At 31.7% G+C, this 27469-nt stretch overlaps 1 protein-coding gene across 2 annotated transcripts in view; it reads right to left on the bottom strand.

Annotated features, from left to right (window-relative positions):
• The window catches only part of LOC134719034 (centrosomal protein of 152 kDa-like), a 43159-nt gene extending 17987 nt beyond the window's left edge, over nt 1-25172 (bottom strand). The window contains exons 1-16 of one of the 2 annotated variants that reach the window (XM_063581962.1): nt 25062-25172; nt 22921-23046; nt 15182-15306; nt 13651-14342; nt 12870-13214; nt 11967-12125; nt 11380-11519; nt 10365-10565; nt 9808-9955; nt 8510-8765; nt 7748-7946; nt 6647-6772; nt 6052-6182; nt 4641-4769; nt 3500-3635; nt 1630-1791 (exon numbers count right to left, since the gene is read on the bottom strand). In XM_063581962.1, the coding sequence (XP_063438032.1) occupies nt 1630-1791; nt 3500-3635; nt 4641-4769; nt 6052-6182; nt 6647-6772; nt 7748-7946; nt 8510-8765; nt 9808-9955; nt 10365-10565; nt 11380-11519; nt 11967-12125; nt 12870-13214; nt 13651-14342; nt 15182-15306; nt 22921-23022 (3051 nt within the window). In that variant the 5' untranslated portion in view covers nt 23023-23046; nt 25062-25172. Of the gene's footprint in view, nt 1-1629; nt 1792-3499; nt 3636-4640; nt 4770-6051; nt 6183-6646; nt 6773-7747; nt 7947-8509; nt 8766-9807; nt 9956-10364; nt 10566-11379; nt 11520-11966; nt 12126-12869; nt 13215-13650; nt 14343-15181; nt 15307-22920; nt 23047-24630; nt 25041-25061 lie in introns of those variants that run through there. The other variant, XM_063581963.1, reaches the window with a different exon arrangement.
• Nucleotides 25173-27469: the final 2297 nt, after the last annotated feature.

The raw sequence follows: 27469 nt of genomic DNA, 5'->3' as shown, positions 1-27469 counted from the left end.
ACAATATCAAAATTCATTGCTGAGATCTAATTTTCCAAAACAAAAGCTTTTAATTAAGAGGTGTATTTAAAGATCACTCAAGCATGTCTTTGAGGAATGCAATGAATTATTTAAATCTATATTTATCAAAGGTATGATCCCTTTAAATGTAATAAACTGATTACTATTCAATTGTATATTATCAATAATAAAGATATTCATAATTAAAATTACATTGTATATCTTTAAACATTACAAAGAGTAGGTTAAAGCTGTTAAAATACTTAATGTGTTATGTGATAGGATAAAATATAGACAACTGTCCGAATATTCACAATATCAGTCTTAAATGATAAAAGACAAATCAATAAAAACTGAATGCAAATTGTAACCATGATAACCAATTGTAAAATATTCAACAGATTTGAGGTTGATACAATGGGTGGTTGTCAAATATTTAATGTGTACAAATCTCTCTTCCCTTGGTAGGATGCATGATTTAATGAAACATTCTTTCTTAACGTTGAATAAGGGGTAAACTATGTATTGTTACGCTTGGTATTACTGCTTCTTGTCCACCAAAAACGTGATTATAAAAAAGCAATAATTTTCAAAAGATTATAAAAAGACCGTTTACACGCATTTTAATGCATAAATCACACACTAATTTAAAAATTGCTGATAATAAGTTTGTATGTGGTTCAAATTACAGATTTGACACAGTTGTATACAATATCAAATTTCGCCAGGTATTTAAACTAAGGTCAAGGTGACACAACACTAGCCTATTTAATAATAGCAAAACTCTTCTTTCGTGTCTTTATTGTTTACAAATATGTTGAATTTATGTTTTTGTGACTGGAATCAAAAAATTTTCTTTTGCTTTTAACTGGATAATCCTTGATACTCTCTAATTCTTAAAAAATGTGAAAAATGTGTTTTGCCCTGAAAAACAAATTCTTTGCAGTTTCTGAAGATTTTTGAAAAGTTTCACCAGTAAATACTGACAAAGAACTACTTTAAAAATTACTGTAATTTTTTTTCAGATTTTTACAGAACATTTGAAAAGTAAACAATATAATTATCCGGTCTTAACCAAATATTCATTGGAAAATTCTAATGAAATTTTTGAACAACTAAAAAGTATGAAAGCTATAAACAATGCTTTGCTGTAAGATACTGTAAGAAATAAGTTTAAACCAGAGTTAATTAAGTCATTCTGTATAGAAAAATCTTCTTTGACCCAATGATGATGCCTCTGAAGATGACATTTTTCTGTTTAAATGTTTAAAGTCTGATGGATAGATAGAAACAAGGAACAACAGTTAACCAGTATATCCCTCCCTCAAAGAAGGGGGTATAATGAGGAAAGATGTCTTGCAATTCATGGAATTTTATGTGACTGTCATACAAGTAAAAGGTTTAGCTAGCTTTAAAACCAGGTCTAATTCACCATTTTCTAAATAAAAAAATCCCTGTACCAAGTCAGGAATATGACAGTTGTTAATAATTCGTTTGATGTATTTGAGCTTTTGATATTGCCATTTGATTCAAGACTTTCTGTTTTGATTTTTCCTCAGAGTTAAGTATTTTTGTGATTTTACTTTTTTTTAACAAACAAATCAGGAAACATTCCACACCAATACCTACCTCAGTTTCTACAGTTTTCTTTGTCTCCACTTCAAACTCTTTCTTTAGTTGTTCCCTTATTTTACCGTTCAGTATATCATTAGCTTTAGTGCATTCGTCCTTCACCTCTTCTCTCAATTTACTGACTTCCGATTCCTTTTCCTTCTCAAGGCTTTCTTTTAGCTGTAATTCCAAAGTTTAATTCATATTATTCAGTTGAAGAATAGGTGGCAGAACAAATGGTACGTAAAATGCATTCAGATTCAAATCAAAACACTATTTAAAGTCAAAGACTTCAATAATATACAACTCTGGCCCGTTGAAGAGGTGAATATCCAAAATTGTCAACACGAAAAGGTTATTTCATTGAGGGCGCAGCCTGAAGTGAAATAACTTTTGATGAATGACAATTTTGGATATTCATAGATTCTAAGGGGCCACAATTATTTTATCATACCAAACTAACAGTGGAAGGGCATTTCGAACACTTACTATATAGTCTTTATTTTTAACATAACACACAGACTGACGTTTGAAAATACATGTGTTCGTTTTTCTCGAATTTACAACAAAAGTAGAATCTTTTTGAAAAATATTGATGGCCCTGAAAAGGACCGTTTATAAAAGATATCATCGGCTGCTGGCACTCTCAGCTCTATTTATGTCCAAAGCCATATTTCCTCGTCTCTCGATAGGCTTAAAGTGTAACGTGAACGCTGCCATTTTGTTTATTTACGTCTGTGACGTCATTTTCATGGGAGGTGACTCAAGTACAAATAAAAAACTCAAAAGGTTATTCACCGTTGAATAATAGGGTTTTTAGGGTTATTCATCCTTCCTTGCAATATGAATGAAAATTAACTGAATTATTCCATGTCACTTGATTACGTTTCACCCAATAGAATTGTTTGAAATATATGTAAGGTATAATAATACATTTTATACCATTCTGTAAACCTAAAGGAACAATCCAGATTAAATTACATTTTGGAAACACGAAAAAAAATTTTAGACTCAACTGCCGATAACACAAAATTTGTACATTATCTTTATTGCCCAATATTTTTCTATATCATGGACAGGACCTGATACAAAAAAATATAAAGCAATGCAGTTATGTTTAGGTGCATTAACTTCATGTGCTCAAGTCCATCCACTTCAATTCATCAATGAAATGAATTCATCTTCATTCACACAACTGAAAAACCATCCCAATGTTTTGAACATGTAAAAGTAGTTTTACTAAGGGACGAAATCAAAAGATCGATGTAAGATAAAAAAATTAAATCAAATAGTTTGGGGTGGTTGGTTTACATTGCTGCAAGTTTTGTCAATCCAAAATCGATTTTACATATATCCATGTTGGTCATTGGTCAATCAATTTTTCCCAAATTAAGTTTAGAGGGGGTGTGGGGTCAGTGAAAAAACTATGTGAATTAAGTTTTTTATCCTACATTGAACTTTTGATGTCTTCCCTAACTATTTCATTTTACTTCAAAATCTTACCCAATTCTATAGTATACAGTGAAAACAAAATGCAAATAAAAAGAAAAAATGGCTTTTTATTTTCTTCATACAGATTTTATCAGCATGAATATCAAATCGCCTTTATAACAGACTTGCTTGATATTCTTGATAAGTCAAGAACAAAAAAGTGATATTCTTACAAAATTCATATTATAATCTAAAGTAGAGAAATCATACTTTGTTTCTTTATAGTACAAATTGATTTTAATTATTATCCATAAACTTTATCTGAAGTTGGAAATGAATGAATTTATATTTTCCAAGTTATCATTCTGTAACTGCACTAACCTCTAGACACTAACCAAGAACACAATCAATGTAGGTTTTTGTACTTTTTACTTTCAGTTACTATAAATAGACTTACCGTTTTAAGTTTTTCAGAGAGAGACTCATCCATCTGTTCTTTCAGTTTCTGTTCTAATTTGTCTTTCTCCTCACAGACTTTGACATACAATGTTTTACAATCATCTACTTCTTGCAGGGCATTGTTCAAGTCATTTCTGTAATAAATATAAAACAATTATCAAATTTTGTGTTTGGTAAATTTCTCTGTGCAATGCCTTCTGCAATCATAATGAAATTAGTCACACATTTTATTTCCTTCAAAAGAATTTAAATGTATTAAGTAGTATAATATCTTTGTAAATAATTAAGTAAAAAGAAGATGATAATTGTTATTACAGATTAACTAAACCCTCTGATATGAAACTTAATATATTTCATAATAAAAATTGTTGAACATTTAATTTTCAAATTTCTAAAATTGTATGGCAGTCAGGGTTGTGTTTTTTTTTTAATGAAACCAGAACACATACAAGTATGAAATTTAATTCTGACTCATTAAGGGCTACTTCATGCAAATATGACAGCGAAGTTAAGGGACTTTAAAATCACCCTAATTGCTTTGCATCGATTAATTGACCTCAAACAAAAAAATCACCCACAGACCAAATCCAGAAATAATCTTTCTTCCTATCCCCAGTGTTCTCACCAGCGCATTAAAGCACTGTAGCTATCTTGGATGAATTTATAATAGAATGTATAGGGGCCAGTACTTTGTTAATTTCCATGGTAGCCCAGTGTAATATATAGGTGTGCTGTAGCTTCATATACGATGAATTCATTTAATTGCATAGATCAAAGGAAAATGGCATTTTTTTTAAAATTAATAATTGATTCCAGGCATATTCTTGGGGCCCTTTATAGCTTGTTGTTTGGTGTGAGCCAAGGCTCCGTGTTGAAGGCCGTACTTTAACCAATTATTGTTTACTTTTTAAATTGTTATTTGGATGGAGAGTTGTCTCATTGGCACTCACACCACATCTTCCTATATCTATATATTCTGCATGTAAAGCAATAATATAGTTGTTTTATGAATACTGAAATTCATGGTTCATCTGGATAACAGAAAGAAGTTACCCAAATAATACTTAAATCGCTGTATTCTTAATTTCCCATTACTGATATTCAAATTCTGGCTAACTTCTATCACCTCAATATCTTACCTGAGTTTATTACATTCAGTTTCATATTTCTTTATAAGGTTGGCCTTCTCTGAAGAGAATTCTTCTGAAAGTTCCTTTCTTAGGTTATCCCTCGTCTTTTCATGTACAGAGTCACTGGCCTTCTGACACCTGAAAAAGGTCAAAGAATATTCTTAAAATTTAAACATTTAATATTGAGGGCAGAAAAGCAGAATGATAATATAAAATATGCAAATGATATCAAATTCAGGAAAAGATCAAAGGGTATTTATAAAATTGAATATTTAACATTCAAACTACAATTGCTGCCAGAAAATATATATGCTTTGCAAATATAATCAAAATTCAGGAAGAAAGTCCAGAGTTAATTCTATAAAATTTAACATTTAAAATTGAGGGTACAGAAGCTGAAAGGCATTATATGTGCCTTGAAAATGAAATAAAAATCTGGTAAACATGGTAAAGATAAAAAGTTATTTATTAAATTGGAACATTCAACATTGACACTACCTGATCAGAGGTAATATATGTACCGTGCAAATGAAATCAAAATCTGGAATAGGTAAAAGGTTATTCATAACATTGAACAATTAACATTGACACTACAGTAGGGAAATCAAATTCTGGAAAAGGTCAGAAGTTATACATAAAATTGACCATTTCATATCATATTATGGGTCAACAAGCAGAATAGTAAGTGCAAATGAATAGATACAGGAAGATGTGGTGTGAGTGCCAATGAGACAACTCTCCATCCAAATAACAATTTAAAAAAGTAAACCATTAAAGGTCAATGTACGGCCTTCAACACGAAGCCTTGGCTCACACCGAACAACAAGCTATAAAGGGCCCCAAAATTACTAGTGTAAAACCATTCAAACGAGAAAACCAACAGTCTAATCTATATAAACAAAACGAGAAACGAGAAACACGTATACATTACATAAACAAACGACAACTACTGTACATCAGATTCCTGACTTAGGACAGGTGCAAACATTTGCAGTGGGATTAAACATTTTAATTGATCCAAACCTTCTCCCTTTTTCTGAAACAATAGCATTTCATTCTTAGATTGGACAAAATTACAAGGGAAGTGAGGGCTAAGCCTATCAATCCTGATTTTACTCTTACAATAACATCAGTATGTAAATCAAAGAAATCAAGAATTTGTTCCTAGTACATAGATTCCCCATCCGCACTATCATTTTCAATGTTCAGTAGACCGTGAAAATTGTGTAAGATCTCTAATTTGGCTTTAAATTAGAAAGACCATATCATATGGAACATGAGTTCTAAGTTTCAATTGATTAGACTTCAACTTCATCAAAAACCACCTCAACCAAAGACTTTAACCTGAAGCGGGACAGACAGACGAACGGATGCACAGACCAGAAAACATAATGCATAATAAACGGGGCATAAAGTTTACCTTTCTAGAGCCTCTCGTTTATCTTGATCATAATCTTTGACCATTTGTGATATTTGTTGATTCAGATGATTGTTTATTTCAGTCAACTTCTCCTCATTCACAACAGCTTCATTTAATCTTTTCTTTAATTCCTGAAAAAGTTGGAAAAATTCAAAAGAATTAAGAATAAAATCTAGGAGTCATATAAATGGTGTCAAAAAAATATTTAAATTTAAAAAAAACTTAATATTTTATCCTCACAGAATTTGCTTTCTACAATTCGTTTTTAAGATAATGAAATATTAAGACTCTCCATAAATAAAAGAATAGAAATAAATTAATCTAAAATTTTAAGGAAAAGATAATGTTTCTCAATCTGTAAATAAATAGATTGTTGGTTTTCCTGTTTGAATGGTTTTACACTAGTAATTTTTGGGGCCCTTTATAGCTTGCTGTTCAGTGTGAGCTAGGGCTCTGTGTTGAAGGCCATACTTTGACCTATACATGCTATAAAGGTTAACTTTTTTACACAACTTGGATGGAGAGTTGTCTCATTTGCACTCATACCACATGTTTTTATATCTAATAAATTTGAGAAAACACACAGATGACTTACATCTATATCCTCGTTTAGAATGACTTTCTCTCTCCTCAAATTTTCTGCCTCCTTCTTCAATCTGGTTTCTATGGCATTGGACTTGTCCCCTGTTCTCAGCAAATCTTCCCACTCTTGTACTTTACCCTATACAACAGAAAAAATCTTTTTATAAAATATCCTACTTATATTTCATTTTTCCAGAAAATTTAAATACAATCTGCCATTGAAATAAAAGTACTGTACATGCTGTAAGTATACAATTTTAACAGAAATCTTGTCAAGTCAGCTTTGATGAGAAAGTTCTTTCTTTACTAAGGGCTATTCCAGAAAAAAATGTATGGTAGGGTTGGAAGGCAGTTTTTGTCAGCACCCGCCACCCATACAATTGTAATTGAGAATTATAGTGCATTATAGTGTGAAAAGTTGCTCTGATACCCATCACCAATGTATTATTAATACAATGTGCCTTCCAACCCCCCCATACATTTTTTTCTGGAACAGCCCTAAAATAGAAAATCTAATTTTACTGATCATACAACATTGACTGATTTGCTCTATATTTTAATATTAAAGTTCACATTTGCTCGTCTTCATCTGACAATAGTATTCATACTGCCGTTAAGGCTAGTAAAGAAAAAAAATACACCTACAGACGGTTTGACATTATTCTGTTGGAAGCAAATACGGGATGATTACAATCATATTGCATTAATGAGGGACGGGGTATAAAAAGAATACCCCTTAAAAAATTTCATCTCATCAATGCATTTTTAGTCAGTTATTTTCTTTTCTAAGTACATTATAAAAACTTCACAATGTTTTAAATATCAGTCTAAATGTCTTTCCCATAAACAACCATACATTTGAGTTTGTTCTCATTATCAATCATAAAACAATGTATCCGTTCTTACAAAATGTGAGTTTTTTTCAATGATTAATGTGTTTTGTTTTTAATGATATACAATGATAACTATTACTGTTGTTAATGCTTTAATGATAAATGTGACTGTTCTTGATAAAATAATGATTGATTTTATTGTTGGTTGCTTAACGTCCAATTAAATAATATGACTTTTAATATCAATACATTTGATAAATATGTCAGTTTCCTGACGTTACCTTATATTCCTCAGCAGTTTTCTCAGCTCTCTCACACCTGATCCTGTATTCTCCCATCTCCCTCTTAAGCTTTCTTAGTTCTTCCTGCTGATTGGAGACTTGGATCCTCTTCTCCTTGTTACTGAGTAGACATCTCTCTAGCTCACACCTCAGACTGTGGACAGTTCCATCATCAGCTGCTGAGGCATTGGCACCAGTTCTGATATAAATGAGTAATTTTAATATTAACAGAGATATATGACAAAAACATTATGGTACACATGTTGTGTAGAGTCAATTTTCTAAAGTCTATACCAACAAAAATATTGGTTTTTTTTCTTATATCACAAAACTTGATTAATGTTTCACATTTTAACAACCTTTGAAATTGTTCAACATTTTAACAACCTTTGAAATTGTTCAATCTTTTGAAAATTGTTTCAGACTTTTAAGTCAAAATACAGATCTGCTCACAAGGACAACACTCTAAAAATCACTACATCGGGAAATTAAATTTTTAAAGTTGTATATTTGTGGGTATTGTTGGTACAGGTTAACCACAAATTTAAGTGTTCAACAAATTAATAATGTTCTATAGACTTGTACGGAGACATTGGTAAAAGCATGAAGTCAAGTATCCATTAAAATTGATAGCTACGAAAAGTTGAATCCAACGTGACTTCTTTGTGATTTGGTCTCTGGTGCAGAGTAGCCCCATTGGCAATCCTCTTATTTTAATAATAACACTTTTAACACTATTTCAGTCATTTTTTAGTTACTTACCTAACAGAAGTGTCGGGTGTCTGAAAGTCCAGAGTTTTCCTGATGCCCAGGTCCGACAGTGAGTCATTACAACTATCAACTTGCAATGTGTTAGAACTAAGGACACCCAGAGCTGAGGCTGCCTCAAACATGTTGAGCTGTTCCTTCAGGTCTTTGACTTCATCTTGGTACGTCTGACACATCTCGTCACCAATCTTCCTTGAAGCTAAGGCTTGCTGTAACTGTATCTTAACCTGACTCAACTCATGTGATGAAGCTGAAAAAATCAAAACAAGTTAAATAGAAATTCAGTTTCACTTTTGATATCAAATTTCCCCCAACCCATCCTACATGGGAAATAATGCATTAAGATTAAGATTTTGCATATAATGCATTAAGAAACTGATGACTAATGATTTAAAAATCCTGTTACTCATTTTACAAATAATCTTACAAGAGAAAATACTTTTAAGTCATGAACATTTCTGCATAACTTGCAATTACCTTTTATCATAATTATTATGAAAAGAAAAGACCCCCAGATAATTTGAACTTTTGTAACAATTTCATCATGTGATCTTTCTTTATCTAGCTATGGTAGTATGGTAGTATTCCACTATTTTGCATCACCAACAAGTGAAACTGCGAGCTACTGCTCACTGATGATACCCCCGCCGCAAGTGGATAATATTAATAGTGTAAAAATATGCAAGTGTTCGGTAAACAGGAAGTTGACGAGTGATGAATCTGAAAACGCATCACACGGTATAGCTGACTTATATAAATCCTGAAACCAAATTTCAGAAATCCTTGTATTGTAGTTCCTGAGAAAAATGTGACGAAAATTTTTAACTTGGCTATCATGTGTAAAATCATACAAGTGTTCGTTTAATAGGAAGTTGTCAAGTGATCAATCTGAAAATGCATCACACGGTATAGCTGACTTAGATAAACCCTGAAACCAAATTTCAGAAATCCTTGTATTGTAGTTCCTGAGAAAAATGTGACGAAAGTTTCATGGGACGGACTGACTGATGGACGGACTGACAGACAGAGGTAAAACAGTAAACCCCCCCTTTTTCGGGGGTATAATTACTTCTTTTGATTGGACCATATTTTTTGTTACAAGTCAAAAAATTTAAGTGCAGAAATTTACATATGGTCTTTTTACAATTGAATTTTGTAATAGTTTTATATAATGGTATAACTTTTTACAAATTCAGAATATTTAAAACTTTGAAATACAAGTGCAGTAACCTGTATTTGTTTAAAATTGTTAATTCCCCATCAACAGAAAGTTAGTAGATTATAGAACATACTTGATTCAAGTAAGGCCTGACATTGTTTCTGTGAGTCCTCCAGACTTCTCGTCAGTCTATTTATAGTTTCAGCTCTGGATATCTGAGCATTCTCCGCTGCCTTGTAACTCTGGTCTAGTTTTAATCTCAATGTCTCATTTTCAGAATTCTGTAAAATATCAAATACATATTTGAATATAAAAAGTTATATAATTGCAACCAACCCATTACTAAACACCATTTTTCTCAATTATGTATTATTTTAAATCATTTTCAACCCAAGAAAACTTCATTCTAAAACTTTATTGAAATTCTTTCAGAACTTTTAGTATTAAAACTTATGATAATTGTTTCATCTATGACTTCAAAACTTTCAGCTCAAAGTGTTTATTAATGACTGCAAAATCAGTAAATTTGATTTTCAACTAAATAGTTGAAGTCAGAGGGAGAACATTTATGTATACCCATAAACTATGTGGTTGCTGTCTTCTTGACACATTCCCAATTTCCATTCTCAATTAATGGTCCTTTTAAATAAATGACATGTATTATATGATTTGTTTCTTCAGGTCACTTACAAGATCATTGATTTTTCCATTTAATTCATCAATCTTTTCATTCTGAACTTTGATTTCTTTGTCATACTTCTGCTGTACACAGGCAATCACTCTTTCATGTTCATGTCTCGCCCTGGCTAGGCTGTCTGAGTTACCCATCTCTGTCAGCTGTTGTGACATGGACTCTATAGTTGATTCTGTGGCCTGTAGCTTCCTCATCAACTAGAAAAATAAAAATAAAATCATGAGTTTGAATGAAAGGAGTTGTGGGTATAAAAGGGGGATGTGTGACACCAACAAACAAAAACAAAATACAAAAAAAACAAGAACTGTAAATTAATTATTTTTTGTGGATGGGGAATTTACATTTGAGGAAATTTCAATTCTTGGTTAATAGTTATCAAAAGTACCAGGATTATAATTTAGTACACCAGACGCGTGTTTTGTCTACATAAGACTCATCAGTGACGCTCAGATCAAAATAGTTAAAAAGCCAAACAAATACAAAGTTGAAGAGCATTGAGGACCCAAAATTCCAAAAAGTTGTGCCAAATACGGCTAAGATAATCTACTCCTGGGGTAAGAAAATCCTTAGTTTTTTGAAAAATTCAAAGTTTTATAAACAGAAAATTTATAATATGACCATTTAATTGATATTCATGACACCTATTGCCAGGAAATGCATGCAAATTGGTACCTCACCATTTAAAACGGCAAAACATGACAATTTTTTAAAATCATTTTAAAAGTAATAAACCAATTTTGGTGAATTTTTATATATCATATTGATAAACATTAGGATTTACATCGCAATGAATTTAGTTTCTTGCATTAGATTATCAGGATTTTTTTAGGTGTAGATCGCTACCTGTTTTAGGTAGGGTTCATATTGCATTAGTTTTCTATGTTTTGTTTCATGTACTGTTTATTGTCTTTTGTTTTTACTTTTTTTTTGCAATGGCTTTGTTAGTCTGTGTACGCCTTATTAGTTTGAGTATCCCTTTGATATCTTTCGCCTCTCTCTGTGACATCTTACCTCATCTTTAGATTTCTGAAGACTTTCCACTTGATTTTCAGAAGATCTCAGTTTTCCTGTAACCTGGGAGACTTCACCTTTAGAGTCAACCAGAAGATTTTGTAGCTGTTCCATATTTGTAGAGGCTCCTGCTTTTTCTCCTATAAAAAGATGACATTAAAATAAATGGAGAATATTACTGACGATTCATCTGTTTTCCTGAGTACCAGTTTTATTAATGGAAATATCAATCTGATAGAAATACTGATTACTACAACAGTCATTTATAGGCCCTTTATAGTTTGCTGTTCCGTGTGAGCCAAGACTCCGCAATAAAGGCCGTTCTTTGATCTATAATTGTTACTTTTTATAGGTTGGGACTTAAATGTGACATGAGACTTGTGAGACATTGCGAGTTGTCTCATTGTCACTCATACTCTCTATAATTGTAGGTGTCCAAGCTTTGCTCACAGTTATTTTTAAATCAGATTGTGGAAAAATTTGTATACAAGTCAATGAAAAGTTCAAATTTTGTTGAAAATGCAAATTTGTGGTTTCCCCAATATCCACAAAATCAAGAACACCTAGCTTGACCTATAGAGCCATACCTTGAGCAATAGAGAGCTGATGCTTGAGTATTCTGTGTTCCCTTTCTTTCTGAGCCTTAAAAGTATCCAAATCTTCTGTAATTTCCTCCAGTTTTCTGCCTCTAGCTTTGTACAAGGCCTGGAGTTGCTGGTACTGTCTATTGTCTGAACTATCAGTGTCTAAAAAACAAATTATAACTTTTTTTAAATTTAGAAGACATATTTACAAAGTGATGTTTTGTTAAGCCATAATAAAATATATGTCCTGCCTCATGTTGGCTTTTCTATTTTTTTCTTTGTTTTTTTTAGTGTGTGTGTTTTGACAAAATTCAGAATAAATCATCCCCCCCCCCCCCCCCCCCCCCCCCCAAATTTGTCTAATTATCCAGTATTTCAGGCATGCATGAACAATGATACATTAGTAATTTCCAATACCTTTGAATTTTTTTTCAGTCGATTTTGGTTTAACTAGTTACATATTTATTTGGTTGACTGGGAATTTGTAGCTTACACAAACTACTCAAAACATAATAAAAAGGTCATTGAAGGTGGCAAACAATCAGAACATTTACAAATTTAGTATTTTTCAACAAATATATGCTATTATCGCTATTTTGCACATTTTGCCTTTGATCTTTTTGTGTGATAATTTTTCATATCATGCTACTATCTTGAGACGGATTATCACTAGAAACTATGCAGGCGCGTGGTGCTGCTAATGAAATGGACATGAAATTGACAACGTCGTCAAATGTAAAACAGTAATAAACATATTGTCATTGGTCATCTCAACTCGATTGCCTTTCTAGCTTTTGCTATCCTGGCTCAAGCGAGAAAATCAATTGTTGAGTTGATCAAAGATAATCTTTAATTATTGACACTCCTGAAATGAAGAAATATCTTCTCAATATTAGATATCCATACCTGAGTAATAATTTCTTTCTGCTGCAAAATTTTCTTTTGTTTGCCTGGGCATATTATCTCCCTTTGACAGTCTAGTTAAATTATCTCCCTTTCTGTCTTCATTCTCTTTGTCCTTCCCATGTTTATACTGAACTTTGTAGTCTTCGGTAAAATCTTGTTTCCTTGGTGACAAGGGCTTGCTGGGTAGTTCATCATGACTTTGAGTCTGCTGTAAGCTGTATAGGTCATGGTGACTTTGTGGAGTGACCCCTGTGGCCATAGAGGTCACTGTGTGGTATCCAAGGTCATTGGAAGGCATAGTTTGGTATCCCTGAGAATATGGGGTACTCTGATATGGTGTTACAACTAGAGAAATAGAAAACAAATATGATGTTGTTTACTGCACATAAAAAATCCATTCTTGCTGTAATAATATGATTAATCAAAATCAATTTTTAAGCAACATAAGCAAATGACTCATATTAATCATAAAGTTTAGTGTTTAGCGTTTCTTTTTTGGATTTGTTGATTTCTTAGTCTGAGTACAATAACCGTATTAGAAAGTTTTTATGAATGAAAGGATGAGGAATGCCAGAATTTCAGTGTCAATTACTCTGTTCATGCAATATATGATATTCAGAGTTAGATCCTCTAGTCTACATTAGCAAAGGGCTTATCTTACAGTTGATGTGAGTGATTTGTTGTGACTACACTTACCGGTATATAATTGTACACAAAAAACATTCTGATGGCAGGTTTCTTATTTGGCATATTTGCACATATTTGAAAGTTCTTGAGTTACCTGTCCTTGGTTGATCCTCTTCCTGATAGGTGTCTCTGTAAAAACCTGGATGAAACTGATGCTGCTGATGGGCATAAATGGGTGTGGCATAATGATCTGTGTGAGCATGCCCAGTGTCTGTATTCCCACCTTCTGCTTCCTGTCTTTCTGGTATAACACCAAATTGCTGACCATAATATTGTCCATACCCTTGACCAAGATCTGAATACGCATTCTGTTGACTTGGTGGAATCTGACTGGTGGGAATGAAATTCATTTGGTTACCATGGTGATGCATGTTGTATGCATCTTTACCCAGCCAATCAGAACCTTTGTCATGTTGAATCACATGACCAATAGCACTGCCTTCACTGTTGCTATGGTAACCATCACTAGTAGTTCCCCCATCATGTCCGTCAAGTATACCTTCCTGAGAGCGACGTAACATTTCTTGAGACTGCCGAACAGATTCTTGTGAACGTCGTAAAGAGGATGCCACCATTTCTTGGGACTGTCTGAGTAAGTCCTGTGATTGGCGGGTAGATATTGTGGGCAGTTCTTTTGACTGTCTAACGGGTGGGACTGTGTCATATGGCGTGGGGGAATCTACTTCCTGGTGTGTGGGGAGGGGTGTAGAGGTAGATCCAGGGAAATATCTTCTTCCCCATCCATTAGCACCATTTAAACCTGGAGTCTGTTCAGTTTCTTTGTCTCTGAAATTGACAAATCAATATTGTAAAAATATTTATCAAAATAAACATTCTGCTAAGGTTGAAAGTAGACTTTTTTATACATAGCTCAAAATATGTGCAAGTGCAAAATTGAAACCCAAACCTTTATTGTAAATAATTAGGTATCCATTGTCATAAATTAACCAAAACACCATAATGTGTTTTTCATCAAGTCAAAATTAATCAAAACACCCTAATATGATGACATGTTTTTCATCAAGTCAAAATGTATATTTTTTCAATCCCAACAGTGTCTTGTTACCAAGAAAATTTATAATCAATCTGAAAATTACTAAAACATAATTGGTTATTTTTCAATTTGCAGCCAGTGACTAAAGAATGAGCTGAAACTGCACAATTTAATATATTAATTATAATGAAATAATTTTCTCTAGTTCTATGTTCTGTTGATTTATCCCCCCGCCATTCCACCCAAATCAGGTTAATTAACATTCATTTGTTTTCCATTATCAGTTTATGGCTAGTTTGATCTTATTTTTTCTTGGTCACAATTCAATTGTAACATCAAATTTTCTCTTTTTTTAGCTATTGTGATGCTACGGAAAGATTCCTGATGATGTCACATAGAAAGAGCACTTTTTTACAGATCTTTAGATAAACAGATTCCACAACAAATCTGGTGCAATTCAATATCTCTGAACTCTACATGCTCTAGACAGTAAATAATTTGAAAAATTAATAATTGTCTTCAGCAGTGATACATATTGTATGGTAAAAAAATCTTAAATAATCAGTTGTTGTGAATATTGTTGTCTTAAAGATTGAAAACTAGTTATATTTTGAACTATTAATAGACTTACTCTTCTTGTCGATTATTTTTAATATGTATACTGGAGTTTCTGGAATCATTTCCTTCGTCGGATGTCACAGAGAACTCATCATCTTCCATCAAATCATCAAAAGCATTGGTCAGCAACTGTCGTAACTGAAAAAAAACACACAATTAGTTAGGATTGATTGATAAATTGGCGCTTGAAGCCACTCTCAACACTATTGGCTGCTCTGTAGCAGTCAGTTTTTATTGATTGGTAGGGGGAGGAGATTGAGTGGCTAGGAAAAGCGAAATAATGCAAGAAAATTGTCAATTAAAACTAGATTTGAACATTAATACCACTGGGGTGTTCAAACTCAGTTTTTCAGTGTTGAAAGCCTAATCCAATTTTTTGTCGTCAGAGGAGGGATTGAGGTGAAGATTCTAAAGGAAGAAAGCCCCACAGCCTTTGAAAAGAAAATCTTTGTTTGATTATAAAATTGTTCTAACAGGCACTGTTTTTACTAATACATCAAACACTGTACTCCAAAAGATAATCAGTTGGACTAACAGATCTTTCACTGAGCAAAGTAAGAAGAACATCTGTCAATTAATTATCAACAATTGTCAGAAATTTCAATGCTATATTTACATTCAGTGTAAAACATAAGAACTTTCAATGCTATTATTACATTCAGCGTAAAACATTAACTCTCAGCTGGGTTATAAAAAAAAAACATTTTCAATGCTATTTGTACTATCAATGTAAAACATTAAATCTCTGCAGGGTTTCATTTTTACAACTTGATAAAACTTTTCGAATTGTTTTTTCAACACTTCAATCAGAACTTTCTTAATATAACTATTTGTCTACGGATTTAACACAAAGAACAGTAGCTTGTCACCCAGAAACAGTGAAACTAGTATTTAGTTTAAGCAAATAAATCTTTCTAAGTTTTACAATTGTAATATAGATAAATTATCTCTTAATTGTACAATAACATTGTTAAATATTTGCTAACATGTCAAGCCGTATTTGCATTACAGAAAATTCTGATACTACGTTGTACCTATGTATTGGTAGGTTTAATGTTGATTCAGATTTAAATATATTATTTCTAAATAGTCTCAGAATTTTGTAACATGTTTCGAGATTTTCTTTGCATATTTTACTATTTATTTCATTTTGTAGTAAAAATATTTGTTAAGAAGCATTTTTAGACATCAAAAAGATATGAAAGCAGTTGTTTTTTTATCAGCTGAATACTAATAGCTATAGTTAAGAAACAGTTTCAACATTGAGACTTCACTTTTCAATTCTAGAGCTTTATATAACTACTCAAGATTGAACACAAAATGTATGTTTAAGTCAAATCTGGAATATAAAATGGTTTACAAGTATTTATTATTAAAATTTGCCTCTTTATTTCAGATAATATTTTAAATTTTGATCTTTGTAAATTCTTTATTATTTTTGCATAAATTGTAGTTTTTCTGACAGGTGAATTTGATTTGCCAACAATGGAGTTTTGTTACACAAACAGTGAACACTTTGAATGAATAAGGGTTGCAGAAGCGTTGACTGTGCGCTTCATACAAAATGTACTTCGGTCAACGATTTGACAATCCAATGAATTGACAAAAAGAAACATTCAATTCTTAAATAATGCAAAGAAGTATATAGTACTTGTTTTTTCAACTGTTGTCGACTGTTTAATTTCATGATGACATACACCTCCTTCCTTGGCCTCAAGAATCACACAGCTAATTATAAGTCACGGTATGGCCTTCAGCAATGGGCGAATCACATACTATAGTATACTATACATATCCACTCAAACTTAACTTAACATATCTACTCCAAGTCATTTCGTGAATTTATCAAACCATTCCTCGCTATAAAGACCCATGATAGTTGTTCCTTAAGAACTTTATAAACAAAGGATCTACACTACAGGATTAAGGGGATTTATGGCATTGATTATTCAATATGATTTTGGCACAACATGACAAATTACAAATTCTTTCAAACCATAAACTGAAGTCATGTTGTATATATCATGTATATCCAGAATACTTAAAGTTAAATCGAGGTTGAAAGTAGATAATATAAATACATGCTATCATATATGATATCAGCTCAATAGTACATTTTTGGTAAGCGCTTCTGTACTGACATGATTTTAACCAAATTCACATAAGTTTTCTTCAATTCATTGGTCATAAGTTTATAAGTAATTCAGAAAATCAAATTTCACCTCATAAAAATGGTCAAGCAAAGTTGAACGTAAATGAACTGGGATATTCTTTTAATTATCAATGAGTTCCTTTTAGTCAAATACATAAAATGTACATTGTAGCTCTCAAATTATTGGCTAGAAAGCATTAGAAAAAGTAGATCCTGGAAAGAGCTTCTAACGAAAAAAACAATTTTAGTCTTATTTTCAAGATCATTGAAAAAGACAATAATTGACATCAAGCTGAGGTGCTAAAAAAATCAATGTTTACAAGGATTAAGTAATCCTGTAGGCGATACAAATTTAACAGTATAGTCTACTTATTAACTGATTTTAATCCTAAGTCTGGTCAGAACAGGTTAAAATACCTTGTACATATTTATATATGTATTTACCTTTGGGGTTTGAATGCTACAGCAAATCACAAGTGTTTACAAAAAGTCAAAATAAGTTTAAATGACATTTACACTATACTAACATTTATAAGTAAGCATGGCTAGTGTAGGCTTTTGTAATGTTTAAATTATTACTTTAAAGTATTACCAGTAGAATGACCTTTGAGTATGGGATTTGCTCAATGTTGAAGTCAGTATGGTGACCTACGGTTCCGAATTTCTGTGTCATTTAATTTGGTCTCTTGTAGAGAGTTGTCTCATTGGCAATTATACCACTGGCACTTTTTTATTACCACATCTTCTTTTTTATATTTCCACAATATTGTCAGCACTGGGATACACAATCTTTAACTAAATTAAATTTTGTTTTCATGTTCTTGAATTTTTACTATTTTATTTTTTTTATTTTTCCCATGTTTATTTTGTTATTTCATGTATGTCAGGCACACAGCACATTCATTTTAAATTCAAAACTGTAATATTCAATTGTAAATCAAATTAAACAGCCACACTTAAAGTTATAATATTTTGCATATAAAAAGAACTTTAAATGTTATCATTTAAAGTTTATGATTATTTTATAAATCAAATTTATCAATATCACAGTTAAATAACTCAATAGGCATGATAGTATTCCTTTAAAAAGTTGGTGAACAGTTTATTTATTTGACTAACTTCAAAAGCATTCATGAATCTAAATCATGAATTTTAATCCACATGACCTATTTAAAGTTCAAACTAGCCTAATTAAAACTTAACTTGGATTTATGAATTATAAAATGAAAAGGCAAGACCAAAAACCTTGAAAACAATACAGCTCTTTAATAATTTAAATAGTTGAATTAGTTTGTTCAGTATAAATGATTATGCATACATTTACCATGTAACTTTACATTTCTCTGCAGTGTGGACTAAAACTTCTACATGGATACTGTTTGTTGAGGTTTTACTTTAACATCTATCATCATCATACAACATCATATATGTATTTATGTTACAAATGTATACCTCAACAAACAGCATCCATGTAGTTATCAATTGATATCAGAGCTGTTGAATACCTCCGATCATTACTTTATTCAGAATAGACAAAGTCACAATATATGTGGGAAGTTAAGCCTCAAACTAGTGTTTAGAATCTGCTGGACAATCACAAACAATATCCATGTATCTAAATGGTCTGTATTCATGGTATTCAAGTTATTTTCTTCAGAAAGTGATAATTTTACTTTATTTCTTTAAACCACACACAGTGATAATAAAAGCAGGTCCAAACAAACTGGATGTAAGTTGAAAAACGAAACCAATATAGGCATGATAGGGTCACTCTATAATTTGGGGTACACATTTAAAAATATCTTTTTTGTTCATTAAACATAGTTAAATATGTGATTTTAACCCTTGTCAATCATGTCAAATGCTTCCAATGTTTGTGCCTTTAACTACAAATGTATTATTACTAACCATAGTGATTTTGCTAGCGCTCGTCACTTTCGTAATTTACGAAAGGGTTTTTGCATTGATGAAAGTATTACAAATCAATTTCGTCACTTAAAATTTGAAAGTGTAAAAATATTTTTGCATTAAAAAACTATAAATTTACCTGTCTTTATGTTTTTGACAAGTTTATGAAATGTTTTCACAAGTCAGACGGGTGCTTCCTGTACGGTGTACTATGCATGCATGACAATATTCCTTTGACTATTTATAGACACCAAAAACGTAAAATACAAATATATATCTCTTACCAAAGGAATTAAAATCGAAAAATTATAATTTCCTGATGAATCCGGACTCGTTTTGAATTTATTATCCAACTATTATACATTTTTACCCTTAACAATAACATATATCCTTATGAACATTATAAAACCATTACTTTTGCTTATATGTGACAAAATCAAATTAAAATGGCCTCTATTGGCTCTAAAAAAATATAAGTTATCATATTTCATTGATTACTATAATAATTTGAAATTTCTTAATTATTGTTCAAATTTATTGAGTTTTCTAATTGATCAAACATAAAAATGTTTAAATTCAGAATAATTACATGTTCTTATAATACACATATTTGGCAACTTCCAAATTCCTCATTGAACAGTTTAACATAACAATAAGTAACTTGTTACCTATATACAATAGAAGGAATTTTAATAGTAATTTGATTATCTTAACATATCAATCATGCCAATATAGGATTATATTATCAGTCAAATTTGGAATTTTTACAAATACTATGTATAATATAAAAAAGAAGATGTGGTATGATTCCCTATGAGACAACTATCCACAAAAAACCAAAATGACACAATAATTAACAACTATAGGTAACAGTACAACACTATAACACTGTTTTTAGTTGCGGTACAGCAACAGGGGTTCAAATTAATGTGTGTTCGAGGTCTGGGACTGGTCTTTTTTAGGAGAGGACTTTTCATTTTTAATTAACAAAAGTGAAGGACCTACCATTTTTAACACTGATACTTTTATGCATGACCATTCATATTTAAAATGATCCTATACCTTTCTCTATATCATCAGTGGCATATCCAGAACTTTTCATAAGGGGTGATGGGGATGCTGACTGACCTTAGGGGTGGGCCAGCTGCATGACCTTAAGGGGGGGGGGGACGCTCAAGCCTTGCTTTGGTGATTCCCTATCTAATCAACTAAATATTTCTCACAAAAAGGCCCCCACTGGATCCGCCAATGATCATGTAAATTGTAAAATGTATATATGGACCATAATTTGCTATTGGGCTCCGTTTCCTATAACTATAGAAAAGTGATAAAATGTGAATTACTGTAAGAAAAGTTGCAACTACATCTAAAGATGCCATTATTTTTATCAACATACAAGTGTATGCTACTCTTCCCTAGAAAAAAAATTAAAATATACGAATTATTGCTTCCGAAGAGCATAACGCTGACTGATTTATAGATAATCTTCACCGGCAAATTCCTAACTTTTGCTTTCAAATAACAAAGAACATCGACCAATAAGACAATGTAAGAATAGTGAGAAGAAAATGCCGAGAACTAAAAGTATTTATGTAGCAGATGTAAGAACAGTGGCGTGATTTGTGTGTCCGATTTCGTAACGCAATTTTTAGATGATGTAATCTGCTTTGTTGTAATAGAATTCTTAAAAACAATATGCAAATATGAACTCTCGCGAGATGTTCAAACAGGTAAATCCGAGATGATTTACATTCTTGTTTTGATCTTCGTAATAATTAAGTAAGAAAATTACGTTGTCGTTATGCGTTACATTTCACACGAAATAGAAGTCCAGTTATTTATTAAAATTGTTTTTGTCCTTAAGTTTTAACCATTTCCGGTCATACGTGAAACACGTGACTAACATGTGATAACGCCATTACGGCCGGATGTACGAAATACTAGGTCTAAACATTGTTTTTGTTTCCAACGGGATGTTAGCAAACATAATCTGTAGACTTGTTTCGTCTTGTTTAAAAGAGGAAAATACAATTGTCAAAGAGATTGCGCCGGTGGTCTGTTATTTTTCCTATGTGCATAATGTTACATACGATCCTGTGTGAAAATAAATGCCCAATGACTTGACAAAATCGATTTCATATTTGACAGACGTTAGAACACACTTCGTTTCCCGATAATGACGTGAAGAGTCCTTGGAAAAATCAATCGAAATTACGTCTCTTATCATTGTACCAATGCTCGTTGGATTGATTTTACTTCAGCAGTAAATATTACTGGATATTTTAGGTGAATAAATATAATTTAATAACAAATACATGTTAATATACCGTTACACTTAGAATGTACAAAGTTGGAATCCTGTCACAGTTTTTAATTAATATTTTTTATTCATGTTCTGCAAACACTTATCAGAAACGCAATAAACTTGTCAAAGGAGAAGTAAACTTTTACCATGCATGACTTGAAAGGAAGTACTTTATTGATTTTAGCCCACTAAAGTAGGTTAAAATGTGGAAACCATGTAGATGGTGTACAGGTCACAAGTATCACATTGTGCCTATTTTAAAGATTTTAATTCCAAGTTAAAAGTTTTTTTCTTTACTGGATTTAAAGAATGTTACATTGCCAATGATTTGGAATAAATTGTATATAACTGGAATATCAAAACCAAATATAAATACATTTTTTTTGCTTAAACATCAAGATACAACGATTATGGTATCCTGTATCAATGGAGAAAATATGGAAAATTCTGAATAAATTGTACTAATTGTTTTCAAAACAAGCACATATTTAGGAGTTTTATAATACTGTTACATTTAAGATGGATTTTAAGAAAAAGTATACTGTTCAGATTATTTTAAGCAGATTTTGCAATAAAATAAAACTAAAAAAATGCTTTCGGTTTCTTATGGTTTCCTGTCAGGTTTAAAAAAAAACTTTAATAGAACATTGAAAATAGATTTTAAATATTAACATGAAGCAAGTAACACTAGTAATGGTGTTTATTTATGCCTTTTGAATTATATTGTGCAAAATAAAGAAAATAAAGATTGGTTTCCTGTTTGGTTTCATGTCACGTAAACGGTGAATCAAAATGTATTAATTTTTTCTCGAAAAACTCAATTGTTCCATTCATACTATTCTAACACCAACACAACCCACAAAATAAAAGTTAAAATTTTAGAACTTATAAAAAAGGATACAAAAAGAAACCAAAGGCCGAATACCAAATTATGGTCCATATATACAAGAAATATAAATCAAAGGTTAATCATTTCTTCATAATTTCTATGATGTTTGGTCAATTTTTGTTGAAGGGAAAACAAAAAAAGTTTCCTGTGCCTTAAACATTTTATTGACAAAACAAAAGAATTACAAAAAAAAAGTTTTTAAGAGTAATTTAAGAAAAATCTGATTCAAAGTATTTCTGCTGATCTGCTCTGTTTAATCTGTGAAGAAAGCAACAAAAATCAAGTCTATTTTTGTGACTAAACCCCCTCAAAACTCCTAGTTGAAACCTTTGCAGTTTACATAAGACAAAGATTAAAATGCCCTTTTTGAAATATAAATCATTGTGCTAAAGTGCCTTTTTCATGGTTGCCTCCCTGCCCTTTTGAAATCTTAATCATTGTGCTAAAGTGCCCTTTCATGATTGGCTCCCTGCCCTTTCGAAACACCTTGTGACCTACCTCATGTTCTTGTTCCTCTTCCTCTTTCCTGTACTCAGCCTCCTGGATGTTCTGTAGAGCTTGTCCGTCAAAGTTGATGCTGGTTCCACTCATGTTACTCATGGTTCATTTCATTAATGTACATTCCTTCAAAAAATATGTATAATTTTTTTTAATTTAGGATGAAAAGTTATCTGAGAAATTGGTTAAAGGACCTAAGCGGTATCATGATGGTTCTAAGACTTGAATTTTTAATGACTTATAATCTCAAAAAGATATTTTTATGAGTCACCGTTATGTACAAATGTACATGTATCTTTTATGTTTTGTTGTATAAGGTGTTTTGTGAACTTCATAACTTGACATCACAGTTTTCATGTACATGTATTATCTTGTGTGGTAATATCAATCAATAAACTTTAAAAGAAAATTACCAGACTTAAGGATATATAAAGATTATGATAGTGATACCTCTGTCTATTGTTGCAGAGCCAGGGTATGAAATTAGCAGGGGCACAGAGGCCAATGACCCATAAAATTTGGTGTGGGCTACTCAAATTTCTGCTTTTCTTGTATAGGACTATATATTTGGGCTACAAAATTTAAGTGGGCTACCATTGCCAAAACCTTAGGCCAAATAAAATAATATGTGTGTTTCCTGTTTCCTCTTTGAAAAAAATAGGGTAGGTAGGTAGGGATTTTTTTTTATTTTACCATTTTTTTTTACATTGAGTCTATGGGAGAGAAATCCTGACTTTAACAGTGCTTATTGAAAAATGACCAAAAAAACTTTAGGGTAGGCTATTTCTAAGCTTAAAATATAGGGTAGGTAGGAAAACAGGAAACACACATGCTTTTTTATTTGGCCTTATGTTTTAACCCTGAGAGCGAATGTTGGCCTCTACATGAAGATGTTTTTTAAAGACAAATAGTATTTAATTTTTTTTCACACAGTCTGAGGTTAAATTTAAATAGACTATTTCTGGAATGACCTGAAACTTTATTTCATAAGGTCCCCAACCTTCTCATAAGGGGTAGAACAATGTTATTCAGACATGTAGAATTAATGCATCTTATTGATATTTGTCGGCGCCATTACTGGACATCACAAAAGTTCCCGTAAAATTTTGACGTAATAATAGAAAATATCTCACAACACAATAGAACAGATTGTTGTATATATGAGGGGGGTAGGAGGGTGTCTGATCCGGGGATTAAAAACATAAAGTCATGAGGTCCTGAATTTAAAGTACAAAATGTAATCTAAATCACAACATCACTAAATTCATAAAAAAAGAATTTCTAGATCCCTCAAGGATCAAACCAGAAATCCCAAGCGTAAAACGCCTGATCTGGAATTCAAATAAAGGTCCTACCCTACTCATATATGACATCAAAAAAGACATATCATCTAAGGCCGCCCAAGACCTGGGCTAAGGTTCTACTAATATTGTTTTGGCAATTTCCGGACTTGGCTAAAAAGCTTCATCAAAATCTTGATTCAAAACATAACAGAACTTAACCCTTACTCAATGATTTGTTCTACAATGATAAACAAATGTACTGCATGTAAATGATGAATGTGTCTCTATCAACATCATGAACATGCTTTAGTCTTTATGTACAAAATGTAAATAAAAACTTATCCAAAAATAAAGTCATCAAAGATTTTAGGTTTGCATGTAAACTTATGAAAACATGTAGTTAGTTACTTTGTAAGTTCAAACCTACCTTAAAAATGTGTATGTTTATGACAATCTAAATCTCCATTGGGCTGATTCTACTCAGTTTAAATGTTTATTTACATATTTTCCGAAAGAAAAATTTCTAAATAACGATCAGACAATGACACAAATAACACCGAAAACAATAGACAGTTTTTTAAAGATATTGATTAACTCCACACAACAGCATGCTATACCAGTCAACTCCAGTGATCATGATTCAACGTGTGACTGGATTTAATGTTCTCTTTTTAAAAAGGTCGATGTCGTGTTTTGACTTGTTTTCTTGATGTGAGATGCAGGTCGGTCAGTTTTATTGCGATGGACAAGGGAATTTTTGTCTCATAAAAATGAAAATAAAGGAGGATTTTGATTAAGCTTTAATTTTGTTTAGTGTAATTTTAGGTTCTATCTATCAGCAGGTCTAATTAAACTAACTTTGGCAAACAACTTTTGCAATTTTAAAGTCGCCGCCATTCACAAACAATTCCCACAATGCATTGTTAGAAGCGGAAATTATTAACTTTTGTAGAAAAGTTAACTATCCAGTCCCGACCACAAAAGAAGGTGTACCTATAACAGGTATTATAAAATAGAGAATTAAACATATTTAAATAAAAATGATAATTATTAAAAGAATAAAATTAAAAACATTAAAGACAAAAAATTCGAAGCTAAACAAGTAAGTAAGTAAGTAAGTAAGTAAGTAAGTAAGTAAGTAAGTAAGTAAGTAAGTAAGTAAGTAAGTAAGTAAGTAAGTAAGTAAGTAAGCAAGTAAATAAGTAGTAAATACATTTTGTTTAGAGTCGGGCATCATAATGTACAATTTAACAAGGTAAACATGAGCTCTGTAGAGCTCTTAACTGACTTATATTAATTCCGAAAAATGTTTACCATGTTTACTAGACGGAAACTTTTATTAGAGACTCATATGACTAATAATAAGTAATACAATTTATGAAACAAAGCGATGCTACTTCAGTCCTATGAATGCTCGAGTACTAACGAATGCTCCACTGTCTTTCAAGTCGGACGAGTCTTCGCCATTGTGTTAAAATCAACGCTAAAAATGCTTTCAATACTCATAAATCAATGAAGACAGACACCATGTGCAGAATTGCACGCATCATATTCTATGCAGTGGGACGGCATTCGGCACAATTTAGCTATACAAGTCCTTGATCAAATTAAAGCAAATTTTATTATATTAAATGGAATTATTCAATTTAGGTTCGAAGACTGTTCTATTATATATGGATGGTGTACTAGAGGTAAACATATTTCTAACAAAGAATTATATAAACATATTTCCTGATTATCTTATTATCAAAATCCTAGAGAATCTTTATGTATGTCTATAGCAACCCTCGAATCTTTTAAAACGCATGCAGGTATTTCTTCAAAAGATTTAACGTTAATTTAACGTTAATTTCCGTGATTGCAAAAAAAACAAAATCATTTTTAAAAGATTTGTGACATTATAGTACACACAGATAACATACATGTTACACTATTGTTTCAGATAGGGTGCTGGTTGATATACCTATTAAACTTGATCGTCATTTAAAACCGCTGCATTTATTCGCACCTGTCCTAATTAAGTCAAGAATCTGATGTTCAGTAGTTGTCCGGTTTGTTGATGTGGTTCATAAGTGTTTCTCGTTTCTTTGTAATTAGACGTTGGTTTTCCAGTTTGAAGGGTGTTACATTAGTCCTTTTTTGGAGCCCTTTAATTATAGCTTGCTGTTCGGCGGGAGTCAATGCTCCGTGTTGAAGACCGTACCTATAATGGTTAACTTTTACGTGAAAAATTGTGACTTGGATGGAGAGTTCTCACTGGCATTCATACCAAATATTCCTATAAATCTATGTATAAACATTATATATTTTGATATTATAATATTAGTTTTTTCTTCATCACTGTTATCAATAAAATCCATGTAAATCATATGAAATTGAGAATAAAAATGGGGAATGTGTCTAAGAGACATCAACCTGACCATGAAGCCGACAACAGACGAAGGCCACCAATGGTTCTTCAATGCAACGAGAAACATCCCGCACACGGAGATGTCCTTCAGCTGGCCCCATAACAAATATTTAACTAGTTCAGTGATAATGGACGTCATACAAAACTCCGAGTTATGAACCTAAAATTAAAAATCATGCAAAACTAACAAAGGCCTGAGGCTCATGCAGAGTTTTGAGAGGGGAAAAAAGTAACAAGATGAGCAACTTGACAAAAGTATTAAGGCAGAATGAAAATCTATGGAAAAAAAGCCGGTCAGGGTAAACTGAGGAAAAAAGTGAATGTTATGTTAACTAGAACATGTAGAAGAAAAACTAAGTACATTTCTATAAAATACAGATACACAGGTACAAAATTTTAACGAAATTTCCTTCTAGATACTAGCTTTTGATCATAAGCAAACTTCTGTCCAAGTTTGGTACAAATCCAAAATAGTATAAAAGTTAACGTTATTAAAATTTTAAAAACTTTAATCACAGGGTGAATGTGTTGTTCCTGGCAGAAAATATAGGTCCATTTAAAAGTAAAATACGGAAAAAATAGACTTTTATTTTTACAAAATTTACTTCTGAATACTATATTATGATCATAAACAAGCTTCTGTTCAAGTTTGGTACAAACCCAGAGCTCTAGGATAGTTGAAAGTTATTAAAATTTTTAAAACTGTAACCACAGAGTGAATGCAATGTTTACTGGCAGAAAAACTAAGTTAATTTATAAGTAAAATAGCGGATTTTTTTTTTATTTTTACAAAAATTACTTCTGAATACTATCTTATGATCATTAACAAGCTTCTGTCCAAGTTTGTTATAAATCC

Source organism: Mytilus trossulus, chromosome 5 (assembly GCF_036588685.1).
Source record: "Mytilus trossulus isolate FHL-02 chromosome 5, PNRI_Mtr1.1.1.hap1, whole genome shotgun sequence".
In the NCBI taxonomy this organism is placed as follows: domain Eukaryota; kingdom Metazoa; phylum Mollusca; class Bivalvia; order Mytilida; family Mytilidae; genus Mytilus; species Mytilus trossulus.
This window is presented reverse-complemented; position numbering and strand designations above follow the sequence as displayed.